Source organism: Cariama cristata, unplaced genomic scaffold (assembly GCF_000690535.1).
Source record: "Cariama cristata isolate BGI_N322 unplaced genomic scaffold, ASM69053v1 scaffold12258, whole genome shotgun sequence".
In the NCBI taxonomy this organism is placed as follows: domain Eukaryota; kingdom Metazoa; phylum Chordata; class Aves; order Cariamiformes; family Cariamidae; genus Cariama; species Cariama cristata.
In genome coordinates, this window is record NW_009632918.1 from 14,357 (window position 1) to 27,293 (window position 12,937).

Consider the following 12,937-nt stretch of genomic DNA (forward strand, 5'->3'; position numbering starts at 1 on the left):
TCTGTCTCGAGCATGCCGAACACATGCCAGCAGGAAGGAGCTCTTCTGGCTATGGCGTTGGTTTTTTGCAGTCGTTGCTGGAAGACTTGCAAGAAGGGGAGTGGCAGGGACATTTCTATCTCTGAGTGTCGACTGTAACACCAGGACACTCGGGCTTAATTGACTTTACCCTGAGGGATTTCAAACCCTTACCTCCCAGCTTGCAGGGGAAGGCCTTAATTGTGAGAAGTTATTTCCAGTCCACTACAGATACCTCACCACACGGAAAAGAATCCAAGGTTCATTATCCAGAAGGCATTTAAAATGGATTCACTGATGTAGGGATCTTCACGTGGGCAGAATCCCTTTGACACCAGAAGCGTTTTGACAGAGTGTCTCCCCATGGCAGTTTGGAGGATTCAGATATTACAGTGTTTGCTCAAGTCATGAATTTCACCTCAGAAGTATGAATGTTGAGCTTTTGTCTAGTCAGAGATTGATGTTGCCATAACCTACTATAAGAGTTAAAAATGAGAGCAGTAAGTGATAAGCAGTGCTGACAAGGCTGTCATCATTTGAAGCTGTAGAAATCAGTATTATCTTACTGTGTGTTCAGGTCTGAAGATGAAGATTCCTACAATGAGTGGGGTTTAGTGCAATGGAAGAGGGATATGCCACTAATTAAAATATATTTTAAAACATACTTAAGATGTTATGCAAGAATCAACCGCAGACACATTTGTGTGTGCCTTAAGATAAGGAAGTTCTATCTTCCATGCAAGAAGATCCATTGTGTGTTTTGTATAAGGGCTTTTTATTATTTTTTTGATTTCTTTTAAGTAATCTGTTGCAGAGTAAAAACATTATTCAGGGTTTTTGATCTTAAACAATCAAGAAGAAACCTTTGAAATAAAAGGGCTGTGTGGAGTAATGCTGTTCACAGTCACCATCTGGAGTTCTAACATCCTATAAAAGTGCTCATCTTCCTTTTGCAGGAGCTGTCTGAGCCGTGCATAGCTCTTTTTGAAAAGGTGGGTTTCCAAGGAAAGAAAATGGAATTCAGTACCGAAATCTTAAATCTCCAGTTCCTGGGATACAATCCTCGAATAGCTTCAGTTCAAGTCCTTGGTGGCATGTAAGTTTAAAATCACTTGATTCTTTAGAACGATGTACTTTTTCAGCAGAAAAATGACAGGTGTTAGAAACCAAGGAGTATAAAACTGGAATATCATAATGTGTGCAGTGCATTAATGCAGTTTCTTCTTACAGAACCTTTTCACATCCTCTTTCAGCAATATGTTATCACTGACTGGTGCCCTGGGCTAGAAGTTGAAATGAATTTGCATAAAGCTCACAAGGGAACTGCTGTCTTCTCTCATGTCGTATTATAAAAGCCAGTTTGCATAGCATCCTTAAAACCAGCTTCTGTGCTCTTGGGTTAGGTCTCAGTCATAAAAAAAATCGTTCAGTTTGTGATCTGTGTCATGTGTCTTAAGTTCAAAATGTTTTAATAAGTTTTCATGGTCATCCTTTTACCTAGATGTTATGGACGCAGTGGTACAATCAGATCATGATCTGGCCCCTTTTGGCATTAGGAATAATCCCTTTTATTTCAGGAATCGAGTCAGACTCTTGGTTGTAAATCTAGCAGTCAAATTCATTAGCTATTTCTAAGCAGTTGTGTTCTCCAAATTTACTTTCGAAGATCATTTAAAAAATAGTCTGTGATGAAGTTTAAATACTGTCTGGAAATATTTTGAAAACTACTGTGCTGTCTTCTTCCAGTGTTCCAGCAGATCTGTTAAATTTTTCTTTTTGTGTTTTTTTTTTTTTTTTTTTTCCTGTTGTTAACCTCTACCTCCAAGATAACTTGCCCCAAGTGTATGTTCAGGTTTTTTTAAGAAATGAAGAATGTGACTTATTTTTTTTAACGACAGATCCCTGTTACCGTTGCTTTTCATTTAAATGTGCTTTTTTCAAGAGGTAAATTTCCAAGGTGTGTGCTAGAGAGATGCTGTTGGATAGCTTAAGGCTGCCCTCAAGTGGATAGTTAATACCAGATCTTAGAGCAAACCATTTTCCTCATCTGGATAAGCTGCTCAAAGGGTTTCCTTAGCACACTGAACTGAAGTTTGAAACATAAAGGTCATAAGAAAAGGTACATGCTCCACATTCTTAAGTCTCCTGAGATTTCAGTATCTTTCACCATAACCACAATATAGTTGATTCTCACTTTCCGTAACATGAAATAACATGAAGTCAAACAGCAAGTTACTTCTTTGCCAAGAACGTTGTTACCATGATTCCAGGTAATGGAGTTGTGAATTGTGCGTGTTTCCGAGATATAGATTTTTTTTTTTTTCCTGGTTGATCACTGGAAACATATGTATGATATGAAAATTCTGATTTCATTATAGCAGTGTCAGCTGCTGAAATGTGTCAAAATACAGGTTTCAGACTGTCCTTGCCCTTACTGCCTCCCTTGTTGAAGGGGTTCTCATCTTCTCTTCCTCTGCTAAGAGACATCTGTTTATAATTCTTTTAATTTCATACCTGGGGATAGATGTGTATTAGGCTGTGAAAAAGCAGCAAAATTAAAGTGAGTGTGCTGCTTCTGGATATAGACGTCTGCTGATCAGTCAGAGGAAAGGAGGTAACAGGAAAACATGTGTATTGAGTGTCCGTGTACTCAAAAACCTATGGCTTGCGGGCAGTCCCAGCAAATCAGTGTGAGAAAACTCAACAAATTGCACTGTATTGCAGCCTGTTTCAAAGTCTGGTTGTAATTCACTGCCTGTGCCAACAGTAAAGAAGCAGAAGTCAGGTTCTGACAGGTTGCTGTCAATGTGATTGTAAGTGTGGTTGGATGTGTGCTAGGGAATGCTAAACAAAATTTTTCTAGATGCTTTTTATCTCTCTCTGTCCCCGCCCCCCCCCGCTTCCAGGTGTTTGGACAGAAGAAAGATGTTCTGAAATAAAATCTCTATCAAAATACCCCAGAGAACTTCACCCTGTTGCAGTTGCAGTATTTGCTTGTTGCAATCTGCATCCCTGGTAGTTCTTTCCCACATGGGTCAAGCCTGTCCAAATTAAGATACACAGAACCACTGGTTCTGCACACGCAGCGATCTAGCATGTACAGCCGATGTAGCGTATACGTAGATCCTCCTTGAGGAGTCGGGGTACCTTCTGAAAACAGATGATATTTAAAAGTTGGGTTTTTCCTTTAAGGCAAGAAAATGCATTGTTTCATTCAGCTTGTAATTTTTAAATGACAGGACTTTAAAATGTGAATTCCAGTGTACTCATCTTACTGCAGTTGATCTAAATCAGGAGAGGATTTAATTATTTTTTGAAGACCTGTTAAAATAAAGGTCATTGGCTTTCCAAAGCTAAAGACTACTACATTGAGGGACAGATTTCTACTAAACCCATTTATTGATTCCAAAGCAGGATTTGGCAGTAGAAGCATTCTGTCTTTTTTTCTTTTTTTTTTCTTTTTTCCCTCATAGATGGATAATTTATGAGCATAGTAATTACAGGGGGCGTCAGATGTTGTTATTACCAAATGAAATTCCAGACTGGCATAAAGTGAGTGGCTACTGTCAGATAGGTTCTCTGAGACCTTTACTGCAGGTGAGTAGGCTCTGACATTGAGCTTGTCAAGTACTAATTTATATTTTGTACAGGAGTTGGGGGGATATTATGCAGTTGAAAGCAATATTACAGTCTTGATGCATGTCACAAGCTTCAGCAATGGCAGTTGTGTACAGAAATCGCTCTACAGTTTCACTTGTAATAAAAGCTGTTTGACTTTGCTACATGGCTTTCAGTTCTACTGCTTAAACTGTTCGTTAAGCATACTTTATACCAAAGTACAGAAGACAGCATATAAGGATTGGCTAAATTATATTAACAAATAATAGCTATAACTACTATATAGACATTATTTTAAGTTGTTCTATAATTAGCACCCAAACTGGTTACTGGTGTACTGTCTGCACTATCTGCATTATTTTTGGAACAACAAGAAAATCGGTCAACAAAATTGGATACTTCAATTAGTAGTGATTTTGTGTTGATTTAGGGGGGAGGGCCCTTCCCTGCTTATTACTTGGCAGAATAATTTGCAAATCTAATGCAAAGCTTAGTCTCGTGGTGTCCTTCTGATTTTGTTCTCTAAATAAGGACCATGTGATTTGGTCCAATGCTGCAGCAGCCCTGTGAGCTTTAACACTTGAGGTTCTTGCTGAGCCATATTTTATTGAGGGAACAACTTTTTCCAATTCACAGATTACTTGTACCTGTAACCAAATGCGTTTGCTTGCCGTCATAGCGTTGTCTTTGTATATCCTTAAGCGGAGTTAAGAATAATGCATTTTGACTGCCCTGGCTGAGCGCTTGACTAAACAGAAATGTTAATGTGTAACAAGCTGCAGCATGAATGTGCAGTGTAATATTTACTGCCAGTGAAATAAGCAGCACCCGACAAGTGCAGCCTTAATGAAAGCTAAGGACATTATACAAGAAGATAGCAGAGAGAAGTTGGTGCTGCTCTGAATTAAAAATTCTTAGCTTTCCACTGTGTGCTGATCTCAGTGCATAGGAAAGCCTAAAACTCTCCATGCAGAATGGAGCTTGGCTTGTCCTAGACATTTGTGGACTTTGGAATTAAATTCTGAAATAGAAAAGTTAAGCTTTCTGAAGAAGAGGGAGGCACGGGATTCAGCCCTGAACAGTAGTTGCTCGGAAGTTAACCAGAGCAGGATGTGTTCTGTGCTGAGACTGTGGTTAAAGAGTTCTGTTTTTTTCTGCAGAAACGTGTGTACTTCAGGCTTCGAAACAAGGAAACGGGAAAATTCATGTCAGCTGATGGAAACTTAGACAATCTGAATCTTCTCAGAATCCAAGTTGCAGAAGATACAGACTCAGATGATCAAATCTGGGTTTATCAGGATGGATTCATAAGGTGCCGGGTGAGGTTCAAGTTCAATGTGAATTTTCTCTTTTCCTCTCCAATAATAGGGCTTTCTGAATTCAATTCCCACTGTATCATCTTAATTTATTTTATAGGCTTCTTCTGTTTCAACTGTAATGCAATCTTTTTGTAGGGGTTTGTTTGTTGGTTGTTTTTTTTAATTGAACTGTGGCTTTTTCAGGTGATATAAACTAGTTGTATGATACCTTTTTTGATGTAATTGAAATTTTGAGAGATTTTAGTTACAATTTACTTTCCCCCTGAAGAATGGTAGCCTCATAAGTACATTCAACACCAGATCATTGTCTTGCTCTTCATGATCTCCTGCCATGTTCATCCAGTCTTTCCCCACAGTGAAAATACCACAGAAGTGTCAAAGCCAGGGAGACCTTTTAAAATGCAGACCCTTCCTGATAATGTTTTGAACTATGCACACCTTGTGGTAGGTCAATTAGTGTAATGTAGGTGTTACCCTCTTCTGCATTCAAGCAAGCTTAAAGATAAGGTTGGTTTGGGGTTTTTTTTTTGGTCTGATTTTTTTTTTTTTTCTGGTTACCCCTGTATTTGTGTAATTCATCCCTTTTCCGTTCCTCTGTGCAAGTTTCCAAATGAAGTTCTACTTTTCTCACAATCCATAAAACTAATCATGTGCGAGTTGTCATTGAGGTGAGCAGAGGTATGCGCAGTTCATAACGTTTAAGCATGAACAGTCTTAGGTAGGGATGCCAGCCAAAGAAAATTAAGTTACTTTAATACTGTTAAACAGCTTGACTGCAAAGAATCGTGTGAACTTTTTCTATAGGATTGTATAACTTCAAAGGAGCCATTTATAACTATGTCATCTATGCTGGAGGGAAGAATCTTACTGTTAATAAGCTAAGGCATTGTTTGGACATGTTTACTGGACATACGCGGTAGTAAAAGGGATTTATGCAGACAGCAAAATGATGCAAAGTAAGCTAAAAGCTTTAATATTGCATACAAAAGACTTCTCTCTTGACAGTGCCTCTCAAACATTTCACTGAAAGTATTCGTATTGAGGCAGTGTGGTATTACATGGCTTTGGATAAATGCTCTTGGGTTTTGTCCCTGTCTCTGTTATCTCATAAAGCAGTTTTTCTGTGCACCAAAAATCCACAGCTCGTGCTGTGTTGCTGTCAGGTAGGTTAGAGCAGAGTGCAGGCTGGCAACATTGATCTTAAATGACTGAACTGTTGCAGAGCTCTGCCATCTTTCTGTTGAACAGCAGTACATGTATTTTGCAAAAAAAAATTGTTTTTCACCACATTTTAAAAAGAAAATGAAGCTCGTGGGTAGGTAGGTGCATGCATGTAGGCAGACACAGGTCATTGGAAGAGCTTGTGCCTTTCTTTCTGGAAGCTTCGGTCACCTCACTGAGCCACGGTACCTTGAGGCTTGCCTGAGGCTTCCAAGGAAGGGCTGTTTTAGGTAGGTGGGATAACCAGTAGGCAGGATATGAAAATCATTCTGCTCACTTTGTCAGAAACAGGTATGAACAGCAGATAGGAATTCAGGTTTCCTCACTCTTCATGAGTTTCTTGGAGATGAGGGAAGTAGTGGCTCAGCGGACCTAATGCTTTGAGTCTTCCGAGTCCCACTAGAGAACACTTTTAGATACAGATGATAAGAATTTCAGAACTGCAGAACTAAACCAACTTATTTCAATGCTGGGTTATGACAGTAAGAAGTACTACTTTTTCAAGCCAGTATACTGAATAATTTAGGGCCCTATCAACAATGGCAGATGGGTGGTGGTTTAATCTGCTGCCGAAGTCCATTCAGAAGTTACAAGGCAGCTTATGGTGATCTATTGAAAATCACTGTTCATGTAGAATAATTAACTGTAATTTACTACTAGTACAGCCTTAATAGTCTTCTCAAGTAAGCTTGATTTGTGCCAGTTCTTTTTTTAACCATAAAGACATTTGCAGAGTTTTGAAATCAAGTAATACAAATGACTAGGAAAAGAATATAGAACAAAGAAGAAAATAGTATTGTGATACACTCTGAAATTCATATGCTCGATACTGTGCAGTTATGTCGTTTATCTCAGAAGGTTATTGCAGAACTAGAAGTGGTTAAAGAACAACAAAAGGATGCACAGAGGAGATGGAGGGCTTCTATGCAAGGAAGAGACGAAATAGCTGGGACTTTTTAGCCTGCAAAGGGGGCAGTTTGAGGGCTGATACGATTGAAGTGTCTGCAAACATAGTGTGGACAGAAAGACATTCCTTAAAATAAGGGAGGGGAAGGGGGGTGAGGAGAGCATCAAATAAAACTAGTAGTTGCCTATCAAATATTTTTTTTTTTAGTAGTAGTAGTTAAGGTTTGGGACCGCCTGCCACAGAAGGGTTTTTATACAGAAGGGTGTTCATGTAAAAGGGTTACGTTGATCTCAGTGGGTAGTGACTAATAAATTCACATATAGGACCGAAACGGTCCAAGTGTTAAAGGTACCAGCCCTGCATGGGAAATACTCTGGGCTGGAAATTGCTGTAGAGTGGGCGAGATTACCAGGAGCATACATCGTACAAGAGCAGAGTGAGTGTAGTGTCATCTTCCATGGCATCTGTTACCGGCCACTGCTAGAGGCAGGTGCTAATTGTACCTTTTGATCTGATCCAGCATGGTTATCTTCATGTTCTTATGTAGTGGAGAGTGTCAGCAGAAACAGGAACAAAAGAAAAATAGTCTTGAGTTTGGGGTAAAAATACATTCCTTTAAGGAAAGTAGTTCCTAGATTCTGTTCTCACCTGCTGACGTCTCTCCTATCTGATTAAAAAACAGTGGATATTAGGAGTAAGGCTGTTTTGAATAATTGCTGTTGCCTTTCTGATGATACAGATGGCGGAGGATTGCTGCTTGACAATTGTTGGAAATCTTATAACTCCTGGCTCTAAACTTGGTCTGTCATTTGAGCGGAATGAAGACAAACAATATTGGCATATTAGTCCTGATGGCAGGATTTATAGCAAGATGAAACCCCAGCTGGTTTTAGATATCAAAGGTAAGCAAATGTGTTATCTCATTACATTGTGTCTTAATTACATGGTATTTACAGTGGGATAGGCACTAAACGTGCCTATAAATTAAGGATGGTGTTACAGTTACTTTAATCTAGAATCAAAAAAGACCCGATCAGCTAGTCTGACCTCCTAAATTATACAGGCCCTAGGACTTAATTTTTCCTACATAGAGTTTAGTAAGTCACAGTACTTGCTTAGCTTGTATTCCCAGTGTCCACTCACTGTAGATAACCTCAGTTAATTTTATGTGGCACTGGGTGATGTGAATATAATTATTCAAAATGCTGAAGCAAGAAAAACCTAGCTTCTCATTAACTTTAATTTGTATAGAGCAAATTTCCTTATATAGTAGTTGTAGATGCAATAGCCAAGGGATATTAGGAAAGCAAAGGCAGGCTTGGACACTGATGCGATTAGATGCAAAAAGTTTTTTCACTTGTTTATTGATGGCTATGCCGTCACCGTGAACATGAGACTCTGCCATAGCAGCCTAAGGTCTGTGTTTTACAGTCACTTTTGTCACAGCAGTTTGATTCATGTAGATGCTGTTTCTGAACTTTGTTTTCATAGAAGGTCTGAAAAAGCAACAAATGGAATAATTAGCAGAATTAGCATAATCGGATATTCTTACAGAACTCTGCATTTGTCAGGTGGGGGGAGCAATCATTTTCTATAGCTGTTAATTTTTAAGCTGTTTTAATTTTGCATTGATTGATGCTGTGACATTAATTACAGCAATTACAAAAAAACTAAAGAAAAATATGAGAGCAACACTTTAGAACAAAAAGGACAGAACTGTGAGAAAAGGGTCATCTAATGTCTGACCATAATACAACACTGGCACCAATAGTCACAAATTGTCTTTACTGCCATAAAAAGTTTGTGATGAGTAATTATAAACTTATCAAAGAGACTCCAGTTCAAGGGAGAGTCTTCAGTCACCACGACTCTGCACGCCTTTTTCTAAAGCCCGCTTCGAGTGGCACCAAGCAAGCAGAAATACTGTTACGCTGTCTTGTCTTCAGTTAATCATGTTAAAAGCAATTATGTATCCTGCATTCGTAACTGAAGATCTTCACAACTGATAGGTCTGGTGATGAAAGTATAGATGCACTCTTAGTTGGAAAAAAGGTAAATATGAAAGAGTAGGTACATTTAGCTTTTATTTGCGAAAGCCTAGTAGGAACATTACCTGTTTCTGCCAATTCTGGAGCATTAATGAATCCTTCAGCAAACGAATGCGGTGGTTGAGCTGTGCAGTGACCAATGCCACCCTGTGGATAAGCTGGCACAGCACCGAGCCTTGGCCAGAGCACCAGCAAAGTAAATATTCTCTTGGTCTGCTGAAAAACATCCCATCTTTTCCCTAAGATGTTTACATTCTATCAGACTCTGCTTACAAAATATTTTATCAGTGATAACTGAGCTATGTTATTTTTTTGTAGCTACTGGTTAGGTTTTTTTTTTTTCCCTGGGGGAGTATTTGATCTGGTATTCCCTTCTTTTTGCCCTCTTTCTGAAGAGTGTTGCGAGTATTTCTGCTGTGTCTCTCTACTGCTTTTTAGTAATTGCCTGGTGATGGCAAGGAGAGAAATCATGTTGGCGTTAACTTTCTCAGAGACCTTTCTGACTTGGGATAGTGGCACCAGAAAGCCTCCCCCAAATTCCTGAAGTGGAGAACAGCTAAGGTGCTTGAGATGACATTTCCTTAGTGCAAAAGAGCTGCTCTTAAATGTGCCTAGCGTATTTCTTTCTGAGATCTGCTAGAACCCCTATTTGTTACACTCAGTTTCTCAGCTGCCGGGCTTGTCTTTTGCTCATTTGGGGAGGGCGAGGCTGTAGGGGTGCCGAAGGAACAACGGTGTCCGTAGCAGCGTCCTGGTGCTCTGCATAAATGGTTGGCTCAGATGGCTGCTTCCAGTAGGAATAGTACCTGCTATTGCAGGTGTGTTGTACTACACGAGATACACGTGTCCTACGCTTCTGCAGCATGTACTAGATCTGAGAGAGAAAAAAAAGAAGTCAGTTCTGACTTTCAGCTCTACTTGAAGGTTTCTTTGCTTCTGAGTTTTTTAAGTCAGAATACTAATGGTGCTTTTCTATGGGAACGTTTGGCATTGCATCCTGTGCGTAAATGAAGCCTCTCTAAGAAAGGGTTATATTTTGCATTCTGGTACGTTCAGCTGCCAGTGGGGTGATATTCTGTGTAGGGTGGTTTGGGATGCAGCTGGTCAAAATACAGGCTGATAATGGCAGAGTAAATGAGCACTGGCCCCTGTCCCTGGTGCGGTCATGCTTGCATTGTCTGTTAGCAGCAGGACTTAGGTCATCGTGCAAACATCGTCTTTCGAGCGAAATGACTACTGACAGCTGCTGAGGGGAAACTGAACAGCCAAGCGCGACTTTTGGGAAGTGAGAGGCTTAAAGGAGTTACACCTGACTGTATTGCAGCGTCTCCTTCCTTTCCCATCCAGGCTGAGACAGCCGAGGTGCTGAATTACTGAAGGGGTGGAGAGGAGCAGGCAGGCAACCCTATTTCAAAATTAATTCCAAAAGCAGGCAGTGATGAAAATGTGTGTGTCTTTTCAGTGCCTTGGGGGGGGGGAGAAAAAAACTTGTCTACACCAGCACTTACTAGAGTTGCCCTGAAACCTTGAGTACGTGTCTCTTATTTCAAAGATAATCTGTGCTTTTTGAAATTTTTCTTTACAGGAGGTGCACAGTATGATCGCGACCATGTTATTGTCAACACAGTCAACGAAGAAAAGTTAACGCAGTGTTGGGAACCACTAGTTGTATAAACCCAAACGAGCATAGAGGACGTTTGAATTAGCCACTATTCCAGACACTAGAATTGGCACTGCCATCTCTGAAGCATACAGGATCAACAAGGAGAGTTTTGTCTCTTCTTTGCAATTTTAAAAAGAACAAGCAACAGAATGATTTCACCTCTCCATCTAAGATTATTAACCCTGTAAAAGCTTGAGTATCTCTCAACCTTTTTTTTTTTTTTTTAAATTTTTTTTAATTCTCACCACTCAATGTGAGGTAAGAGAGTGGTAGTATGCCTTGGGCTAGAGTGGAAGAACTAAAGGTGGGACAAGACCCGTGGAGTTACAATTGTGTCACTGAGTAGTTAATCCAGAACAGTCAATAAGCATAATTTTAAATTATTTTAAAAAGTTTCCTTTTTTTAACGGAGAGAAGGGCTACAAAATAATTAAAGCTTATTTTATAAAGGACAGGAGTGCAATGTGTATGTAGGTATAGCAACTTGGACCTATGGGCTGTAGTATAGAGAAATACTCAGTGCTGGAAATTAATATATTTGTCTCACTGGAACAAACTTACGTTTAATGAAAGTTTAAAGACTACTAGCACACAGCACATCCAAAGAATTTTTAACATGTGGCTTCAAATAAATTTAGTCTCTAATATAGTATGTCCTAAATTAAGAAAAAATTCTAGATTTTCTCATGTAGAGATGATGTAAATTAGATGTTTTGTAGAAAAGGAGAGGGCTGGCAAAAAGACGCATTGGAATGTGAAGAACTTGCCCATTTTCTAGGCTGCCTAACTTGTTGAGTTACAGGTGTTTTACTTCTTTGCCAAGTCAAATTTTAACCTTTTTTTAAAAGAGTTCCAGTAAGTATAGTCTTCCTGAACTCCACAATCGTATCGAAAACAAGAATTCTTAGGGAAGGTATCACTAAAGATGACCTAAATGGCACCGAAGCGCTGTGGTTACCAAGTTTTTCAGCCACTGCCTGTTGAGCTTACGGTGGAAAACGCCAGACTCCCAAGTATTTCTGGTGATGCTGGAAAGCAGCATCTGTGGTGGGCTGCTGGCTTGGGCAGAAGCGTCGGACTGCGCTAGTCAGGGGCACAGCCAAGCCTGGGTACGTGCCAGTCACTGGGGCGGTGCCCGTTCAAAGCGTTACTGGTTTAGTAAGAGCTTGTGACAAGTCACTTACTGGTGATTGCAGGAGGTTCTGTTGCCCTCTCTTAACCTGGTTTTGTTAGTTTTCCTTAATAATGTTGGCAAAATGGTAAAAAATACAAAGTCTTGTACTATGCTGCTGTGTTTTGTTCTGGCTTAGACCAGTGTTATTACAAGCTGCTCTTAGGAGCATCCAGGCCTTTGTCTTGCATAGTAAGTCTGTTTAAAATTAACATTTTCATTACTATTGTATTGCCTCAAAGGATACTGGTGCTTTTATTGTTACCACCCTAAGGAAGTGCCTTACTAATTCTCCTCCTTTTGTACAGATGTACTGAAGTTTTGTTGCTCTGAAATGTGCTGCTTTTAGTTCTTCATAGAAGATGTGTTGTTAATCGGTTCCAAACAGTGGTACTTTGTCATGCTGATGTGCTCTTGCTATATACAATATAGCATTTTACAAATAAATTTAAGTTAGGTAACTTTTTATTGACATTCTTTTTAAAGGTAGAAAGCTGACATTTTATGGTTAGTTTTCGTTTTGTCTTGTGCCCTTCTCTGTCAATAATTCCTCTATGACAGCTAGCTAATGAGGAGTGGATAGGTGGTGTGGAGTAGCTGCAGGCTCTGAGGAGCGGATGCTTCTCCTACACGAGCATGTGTTCAGTGCATTTGTACCTGGGGCCACGTGGCTGCTGCTTCTGTCCCTCGGTGGAAGCCGCTACATGACGTGGTTTTTCCATCCCTGTAGCTACACCACAGTACCTGTGCAGTTCTCAATTAAGAGGTTACCCCCTTCCTTCAGTCTACCTGGGTAATTGCAGGGGAAGTCACTCCATAGCCCATCTCCAGCAGAATGGTAAGTTTAAAAACAGACCAACAACCCCTCAAGCACTTCACCCCCACCAGCACTGACAGGGGCCACGGCAGGAACAAGGTCTCCTGATTACTGACAAAATCCTGTCCAGCCTACCTGCCTGAACACTGTTGTCA

At 40.0% G+C, this 12,937-nt stretch overlaps 1 protein-coding gene across 1 annotated transcript in view; it reads left to right on the plus strand.

Annotated features, from left to right (window-relative positions):
* Window positions 1–10,805, plus strand: part of LOC104166575 (absent in melanoma 1 protein-like) — a gene marked incomplete at its 5' end in the record, with an annotated part of 24,057 nt that extends 13,252 nt beyond the window's left edge. Inside the window, 5 exons of the mRNA XM_009706559.1 lie at window positions 975–1,114; window positions 3,492–3,615; window positions 4,797–4,955; window positions 7,823–7,985; window positions 10,717–10,805. Of these exons, the coding sequence (XP_009704861.1) occupies window positions 975–1,114; window positions 3,492–3,615; window positions 4,797–4,955; window positions 7,823–7,985; window positions 10,717–10,805 (675 nt within the window). The remainder of the gene's footprint in view (window positions 1–974; window positions 1,115–3,491; window positions 3,616–4,796; window positions 4,956–7,822; window positions 7,986–10,716) is intronic.
* Between the last annotated feature and the right edge of the window lie 2,132 nt (window positions 10,806–12,937).